This window comes from Brachycentrus maculatus, unplaced genomic scaffold, assembly GCF_059751285.1.
Source record: "Brachycentrus maculatus isolate JH-2025_06_01 unplaced genomic scaffold, ASM5975128v1 h1tg000005l, whole genome shotgun sequence".
Classification (NCBI taxonomy): Eukaryota; Metazoa; Arthropoda; class Insecta; order Trichoptera; family Brachycentridae; genus Brachycentrus; species Brachycentrus maculatus.
The window spans coordinates 1,914,850-1,923,489 of NW_028280760.1; the positions used below are offsets into that span (position 1 = coordinate 1,914,850).

Here is an 8,640-nt window from a genome sequence, read left to right on the forward strand (position 1 = left end):
GGTGCCCTAGCCATCGCTGCTATTGTCAATTTACCACCTTCTCCATTTCCTATATTTATTATAGAACTGCTGAAATAAAGGATAATATTCATATTGATTCAATAAAAATTTATAACACATAGTATGTAAATGCAGCTTTTATTAAATATTGCTTTTTACATTACAATATAACAAAATGCGTCACATTTAAACATAGTTATACCTAAGATCCTGAAATGAAGGATAATATTTATATGGATTCAATATAAAAGTAAATGTAGCTTTTATTAATATTGTGTATTTCAACACAACATAACAAAATGCTATACATTGGCTGAGATCTACTACATTCAGGATTATCTATATAATATATTGGTATCACAGAAATAAAATAAGAGCAACATAAAATTACAGCATATTCAGATTAATATCATTAATCGTATTTCATATTTATAGGATACAATTTTTACATAGTATGTAAATATATTATTCAACGATTTTTGAGTGAATTCTTCTGGACCATTTAAGCGCTCAGTTTATAAATTTTAAATAAATTTGTTCGGAAACAATTGAGTAACAGATTTAAGTATTCTCTACAATACTTGATAAAAGAATAACATTTTTTCACCGAGTTTTGAGAGTTTTACTTGTAAATCAACAAAAAAAAATTAACAGCTTTATTAAATTTTAAACTTAACCTTTCGCTTACTGAAAGTAATATATGGAATATTCAAGTTTTAAGAAGCAATGTGTACAAGTCACTCACAGGGATGTTAGGGTTTATGTTGTTTATTTTAATTATTATTTATATTATCAATAGAGGGTAGGGAGTAATTAAATTATGGGAAGTCTTTGTATTAGGATTGACGTTTAACATTTCACAAAACAATTTAAGGGGATATATGAAGACAAAATTACAGATTTTTTTCCTCCTTAGTGAATAAAAAAAAAAAAGAAATGCACGACATTGTATAATTAAACATTTTGTAAATATGAACGTTGCAAGCGGCCCCGTTGACTAGGAGTTAAAAAGAAAATATATATTTTCATCAGATTAAAATTTGGAAAACAATGCTTCCATTATCAACTTGACATTTCCGTTGAAAATTTCCACAAGTGGATAAATTTCCTCATCTTTGGTATTGAAGCCCATATCTTCCAGAGTCTTGAAGGCTGCGCCAAGATGAGGAACTAAAAAATTATAATATTTTAGTTAAGGCAAGATAAAATATATTATTTTTAAAATTAATTTTCATCTCGATTTTTCTCTACTCACAAGTGGTTCGATATTCCTCTTCATCCATTTCTGGAGTTGTCGCCATCACTAGCTCATCCTCTGATGTTATTTCCATTTGTTCTGCAGAAATAAATATAAAGATAAATTGAAAAGTGTGCTTTTCAGCAGTGTAAGTCTTCTATCAAATCAAATTGAATTTTAATATTTACCAAAACATATTTATTTAAAAAATAATTCTAAATCTAGATTGTTATTTTTGTTTTTCAAAGAAAAAACAGCACTGGCATTTCTAATGGTAAACAATCAGTTAAACTAAATTACAAAACTAAAGTCAGCTTCAGTTATACTTTTATTTCAGGGTATTACATAGGTAGTTGCTAAATTAAAAGTTTCCCAGTAAAGGGGTTTCCGAGATCTACTTGAAATCTACTTGAAACCATTACCCGATTTGTAAAAACATACAGGATTTAAGTTGTTCAAAGGCAGTTTCAAAATGATTTTTTCTATTTCTTATTTTAGAATGTAAATTATCACCTAAACTTCTCAATAATTCCTCCTTATTCAAGATAAATCTTCTAGCGCCGTCTTTTGCACACCAAATCATTTACCTACTACTTACTAACCTAACCTAACACAACACCTTCTGTATACCAAACAAAGACCATAAGAGTTTTTGCCTTTTTTGGGGCCGATTCCCCCTTCGCAGTCCACTGTTTGGACTGTATTTTTGTTTCTGGATTAGCATGGTATATCCAAGTTTCATCTACAGTTTTTAATCGGCGCTAAAAGTCTGACTAATTGCGCCTAAACTGCGCCAACAGAGCGGTGCAGATATTCATTCCAAGACGTTTTTGGTCCGGAGTGAGCAAACGCGGCACCCAGCGCGCGGGCAGCTTTATCATCCCTAAATCTTGATTTAGTATGCAACAAACACGTTATTTCAACATCTTCATAGACTCTGCTATCCATCTAACCTTAATCCGACGGTTGTTCAACACAATTAGATGCACTTGAGCGATGTTATCATCAGTGGTGGCAGTTTTTGGCCGTCCCAAATGTTCATCGTCATTCAAGCTGGTACGTCCAATTTAAATACAGCTGCCCAAAATTTTACAGTGGCAAATGATGGAGCAGAGCCCCCGTATACAGCGTCCAACTCGTCTTCAATTTGCGTAGGCAAAAAAACAAATATTAGATGACTGCTCGATACTCAATTTTTTCCATTTCAAAAAACGCTCACGGCAACTCACTCAAACGACTGTCAAACAATAACTATGCGTCCAAAATGGTCGAAATTTTGGTGAGTGCCTTTCAACGCATGCGCTAAGACATTCCCCAATTTTTATTGACAACTACTGCCATCTTCATGTTGAGGTCGGAAACATTTCAGACAGCCCTCGTATGTACTAAATGTTTAAAAGAAAAAGGAACTTAGATCTGTTTTTTTCAATAAATAATTTAAGCAAAATTTTAAATCGAAATAAACTTAGGTAATTAATGTCTAACATATCGCAGTCATACAGGAGAAAGTGACCAAGTGCAGTTTTTTCAAAAACATGATTATTGACTATTTGACATCTTACTAGCTTAATACTGCCCTGAAAAAAATCCCTAACACGACACGTTCTGTATACCAAAGACCCATATTCTTTATCCATTGCTTACTAACCCAACACTTTCTTTTGTATACCAAAAACCCACATCATTTACTTTTAAAACAAACACTTGAATGAAAAACTTACCAGCATCCAGAAACTCATTGTTGAGCATTGTCCACCTTTCTTCTAGACTTTCCGATGTTTCCGAAATGGTCTTAACGCTGGAACCATTGTCACCAACACCGGACTCCAGGGGCATCGCATCCGACGCAACTTGGGAATGAATATTCCCATCTGAAGTGTCAACCCCGCAAGCTTTCTCCACGGTCTCAACCTTGATAGAAATATCATTTTTCATGTCACCTTCTTTACCTTCCATTTCAAAGCCCACAATTGGGAAATTCTTCTTCAGGACATGCATTACTTCGGTGATGTATACCAATGTATTTATGGTTTTATCCAGCGATTTTACATCATTCGATTCCTTGATGGAACCCTTCTCCAAGTTACCGTTTTCAGATTTTAAGTGCAGGCTTTTCATAATAACGGCCAATTCGTCAACAAGTTCGGATAATTTTTGGACCTTTGCAGGCTGAATATCGCTCCCTTTGTCACGAGTTACAGTACCTGCAACTACTGCACCTTTCTCCGTCCCATTAAAGAAGCTAATAGAGAAAAAAAAAAGTATTGTAAAAACAAGACTAGATTAAAAGAAATTTAAAATGGACAATTATTAATTTAAGTACCTGACAGGATACCGTTTTGTGAACTTTTTCAAGTTATTGTTCACGCTGCTCATAACAGCACTCTGTAAGGGGCTTATACGATACGCACTGTTTGTAACAGCACTCTGTAAAGAAAGGTGTAAAAAAAAGTGAAAAAGAATCCACAAAAGTATTGATTTTAAAGTTAGTTTAATTGAAAATCTTAAAACCAAAAATGCAAAGTGTCAAAATATGGCAATATATGAAAACATTGTCGTGGCTGGGATTTATCGTGATCAACACATGCCTTTAAAATGAAGCAACAAAAATAAATAAGACGGCTACAATCGACAGAAAACAGACTTCATTTCAAGGTGGTAATATGACGCCTCATAACTATGAATCACACTAACATAATTCAAAGAGAATTTGTATTGATGCCTGACCTGACCTAGCACTTATTCCAATCGGTGCATCATAATTTATCTGTGAATATTTTATTTAATATAAAAAAAAATATTAATTGTCCGTTGTCAGATTTTTATTGAAATGGCACAAAATAATTTAAAAGAAAGTTAAAATTATTGAAGATTTTTAACCGTTCAAAAAAACCATACCTTTATCTAGAACTCTTACCGTATTAAAGAAAAAGGAATAACCGGACAAGCCTTTACTTTTTAAAGGCTTGTCAGCAGGTAGGATAGATAGGAAGGGTGGCGAAAATAAATGTGAAAAATACATCACATTGAATTAACTTGTACTGATTTTAGACTTTCTTGTGAACATATTGCCATTATCTGAAATGACTATTTTTAACTCATTGCAGTTGTACCTGGCACGCAGAGTTTTTAATCAAGGTAGGCAGTAGGGTTGGGTCCTTACCCATGCCTAAAAAAACCATAAATACATTGGTATACATCACTGAAGTAATGCATGTCCTTATCCTTATAAGGCATAGTAGGCACTGGTCGTGTTTCTGTATGGAACGCGAGTAATCCAGGCACTGCTTTTCTGCCTATATAGAATGCACACCTCTGTGGCAAAGTTATTCTGAAATGCGGACCTCCTCTCCGACGCTGGCCTTGCCCTGCACATCTGCATCAGCTCTCCTTACTGGTGTAGTAGCGGTTCCAGACGGCCCGTTTGCTAGACATCACCATCAAGAGGACTTTCCAGCACGTCTACCCTTCGTACAAGCCTTGCTGAGAGCCACTATCGAGGACGGGTGACTCGTCCAGTACAATGTGAATCCATCTTGTCAATGTGAATCCAACGAGTAAAGAAATAACAGCAAACCAATTTTATGAATGTGGTTGATGTAGCAGAGGAAGACGGAGGAAAACTTGGCATCAACAAGTATGTCAAATACTTGAAAGCGGTCAAGTCAGGAGTCAGAATAATCGGCAGGTGTGTATGAGAAGATGCGTGAATGTGGAAGAGGGGAAGATTATTTGCAAAGACAGATTGATGTGGTTTTCTATTCTCTCTGCCTAACCCTGCGGAAGCGGCATGATGGTTTGTTAAATATGAATGTATAATGAATCTTTAAATTACCATATTAATGGGGGCCCAAATGGCTTCATGCACTTCGAGTCCTGGAAATGCTGCATCGACGTTTTTCTGTTTGTTCAAATGAACTGACAACGAATTCTCTGAAACCACAAACAGTAGTTTAGTATTAGCTTCAGCATTGCGTAATTTAGTCATATACAGTGGATATACAGTTCATATACAGTTCATTAGATAACAGGTGTTAGTATTGTGGCAGCCGCCCCATTTGTAAGTCCCATACTCCCCACTCTGCAATTGAAAGTTTATGCCAAGCATCACTATATGTGATGCTTCGGGTTACAGGGCATCGTGTAGTCACCAGTTTCAGTCATTGACTGCATGATGCACATTGTCTAGGGTAAGTGCCCTTTCAGCCTATTAGGACATTTGGAGTTTAACATACATACACAATTATAATATTTAAACTAATAACATACTCTTCGGTTTCACAAGTGTATTCATCAAAAAAGATGGTAGCACGGGACTTTTCTTGGAAGCTTTCACATCAACAAATAGCTTTTTAGTATCGTCTTGACGCATGGAAGTAAGTGCCAGAACCAATTCTTCATCAGTGGAAAGCATGACGTCATCCTCTTTATCTGTACAGTAAAAACATCAAATTATTTTTATGTAATTGAAATACGAGTATTTCAATTTGATGATACGCTTTTGAAAAGATTTATGTATTATTTACGTCAACAACACATTGAAAACAAAGAAAGAAAAACAAAAATAAAATAAAACGTACCGTTCCATACGACAGAGAAATTTTTGCCTTTCAGCTGAGGGAACAGCGTAACAACTCTCGAAACGAAATACTTGAAGTTACCGGTAAACTGTTTACCGACTGACAATCGCCGTATCTCTACAACTCGTCTATTCTGTCTTAAATACAATTTAAAATTTACCATCCCGGTAGCCATTTCGTCACCTAGGAAAAAAAGTAAATATGATGGTCAATTATACGATATTTCTTTACGTGGAAGCAGGAAAAGGCATATAGATGTCTAGAAACTGAAGCACGTGCACTTTAATCCCTTAAATTTTACTTACTTTAATCAAATTCTGGGTAGTTTATCCGAAAGATGCAGAAGTAAAAAATCAATACGATACGACGCACCCCAACGCGCTCAAAAAACAATGAAATTATGCCACAACCACAGACTAACTAATTTATATAAAGACCGCCAACTGCCTCGATTTTTTATGGCTAGAAGTGATATTCGCCAGCGGCCGGAAGTGACGTAAACGGCTAGAAGTACTAAGTTCCCGGCTGGGCGTGACTTCGCTGCGGCTGAATGTCGAATCCACCCGCCGAAATATTTATCATTCATTTTTCAGGTTAAATGGTATTTATATTGAAATTTCTTGTATTACATATTTTCAAAATTATAATATTAATATTACAAAGAAGATCTATATTCACTATCTAAATTTATTTATTTCAGTGTAAACAAAAATAGAAAGGTCACGGCTAAAACGCGACATTTATAAAAAGAGTTCAGGCGATTAATAATGGTTACTCAACTCAGCCTTACAATGATAAATGGTAATGGTAACTTTTTTGAAATTATTATCTCAAAGTATGTACAAATATAAGGCTTTTCAAAAAAAATAAAAACGATAGAATTTTCAAATTACTATATTATATTTAAAATTCTAGAAAACACAATATTTTAAAAAGGCGGTAGGAGTGCCCACCACTTCCTGAAGTTATGTTTCTTAACGGGGGTGCCAGCGCCCCTTTGTGGGCGTTTTGGAAGTCTGGCTAGGCGTTTTTAAATTTTTGCATTTTGGGGTGCTGCAGAAGTTCAAGGGAGCGTTGTGTCAAGTAAGAAAAACTACACTTTCATACGCAAAATTTAACTTAAGTTTGGCATAATACTCAATATTATCAAGTTCTTCATATACGGATTTCTATTTTTCTATCGATAATTGTCTATAACCATAGTTTGTCTATATTTATTTGAAATATTTGAACAACTTGTTGGTATCTCGTATTTTTCGTTCCCGTTTTGGTGTTTTTGTTAGTGTATTAGTGTATCTCGTCATTTCTGGTCGTTTTTTGAACAACTGACGTTTACGAGTCGACCCCCCCTGGCCACAACACCATACCACAGACTAACTAGGTGTGTCAACCACAGACAACTAAATTAAATTATCGCCGCTCCTCTAAAAACAGAGTGACTGGAAAACTGTCTGGAAGGACGTCGTCGTGGCTGGAAGTGGAAATACATCATCATAATAAGAAAACCAGCGAACGAAAGTGAATAAAACAGTTAATTACCTGAAATTTTAGTAACGTGATGAGTAAAAATTCCTAAAATAAACTTTTCACCCATAAACTCCATTATTCCAAAACATGTGACATCATGCGATTTGATATTGCCTCAATATATTATATTTTTAAATGTTTATTTCATAAATAATTTTCAAATATATAACATATTAACAACATGCTAATTTTATATTTCTCTATTTTGATATAGGGTTGATTGATAAATTTTATACGTAAGTAATACGGATGGAATTTGAATTTCGCGACCACGTGGAAGAAGATGGAAACAACCCGTCTCTCCGTGAACCAAGAGGCCACGGGTACATCCGGTGATCAAGAACTTGATATTACGCGGAAAAGCGCCTTGAATACCGAGTAGGCGGGGAAATGAAGGAAAAAAACAAACAACTTTGCCTAGTCAACTAGGCTCGAAGTTCAGGGACGATTCCTGGCAAGGAATATAATGTTAAAATACTTATAAGTATTGTTATAGCTATTGTTAAATATGTAATTTCCATGTGGTAATGATAATTATATCTTCAAATCGCTTAAGAGTATTTAAAACTTTTAAAAAATGTATGTTGTATTTTTTTCTTTGGCGGTTTCTATTAAATAATAGGCAAAGCTTTTTCGGTTTCCCAATTTTATCTGGGAAACGCACCTATTCCCTACAAAATAGTAATTGCCGAGATTTGTCCCACCTAGATAGTGTCAATAGTATCGATTCATTGAGCGAGGCCTACTCTGTAGATCTAAATGTACCTACAAGATTAAAATGCACTTGATTTAGGGCTCGCTTTTGTGATCTCCATTGGGTTAATGGAGGTCGATCATTCTAGTGGCTTTTACTGGGAACGCCGAAAAGGTCGGGTTCTAACAATAGGTAGAAAATACATTTTATTGGCGGCAATGTAGAATGCATTTATTGTCAATATTCCAAGTTCGTTGCTACGGCCAAAATTCCGTGAAACACGGTTTCTCCGTAATAAACCTTAATGGTTTTAACTGCGATAGTTAAAGGTGATTGTCTAGGAAAGGAATTATGCTACCCTACAAATTTAGAAAGATTTTCAAAAGGACCCGCAGTTTATTATTTCGTATGCCGCCGCGTTATTTTCGAAAAAAAAGGTTGGGGTGCATAGTCATGGAAAAATATGGGCTTCTTTTATGGAAGATAAGTTTTTCAATGGAATATTTTAAACACAAATTTTATGGAATACATCAATAGGTTTAATAATTTTACAGCAATAGTATTTTTTACAGTACCTAGATACCTTTAGTTCGAATAAATAA

The 8,640-nt window shown here is 34.8% G+C and overlaps 1 protein-coding gene across 2 annotated transcripts; it reads right to left on the bottom strand.

Moving 5' to 3' along the window:
- Positions 1-119: 119 nt before the first annotated feature.
- Positions 120-6,208, bottom strand: LOC148313821 (uncharacterized). 2 transcript variants are annotated; one of them, XM_088256897.1, is made up of 8 exons: positions 6,123-6,208; positions 5,818-6,000; positions 5,507-5,668; positions 5,073-5,170; positions 3,561-3,664; positions 2,959-3,479; positions 1,256-1,336; positions 120-1,170 (listed from the first exon to the last, which is right to left on the bottom strand). In XM_088256897.1, exons 2-8 carry the CDS (start codon positions 5,990-5,992, stop codon positions 1,034-1,036), a joined length of 1,278 nt encoding a protein of 425 aa, XP_088113023.1. In that variant the 5' UTR covers positions 5,993-6,000; positions 6,123-6,208; the 3' UTR covers positions 120-1,033. The 2 variants fall into 2 exon arrangements, with proteins under 2 accessions (XP_088113023.1, XP_088113032.1); XM_088256906.1 differs by lacking the exon at positions 3,561-3,664 and having other exon boundaries at positions 2,959-3,148.
- Between the last annotated feature and the right edge of the window lie 2,432 nt (positions 6,209-8,640).

Excerpts from the sequence above, each read along its gene's own strand:
- LOC148313821 (XM_088256897.1), bottom strand. The coding sequence starts at position 5,992 with ATGGCTACCGGGATGGTAAATTTTAAATTGTATTTAAGACAGAATAGA. Across the intron at positions 3,480-3,560 it reads ACAAAACGGTATCCTGTCAG|CTTCTTTAATGGGACGGAGA; the intron begins GTACTTAAATTA and ends TTTCTCTATTAG. Across the intron at positions 1,171-1,255 it reads AGAGGAATATCGAACCACTT|TTCCTCATCTTGGCGCAGCC; the intron begins GTGAGTAGAGAA and ends ATAATTTTTTAG.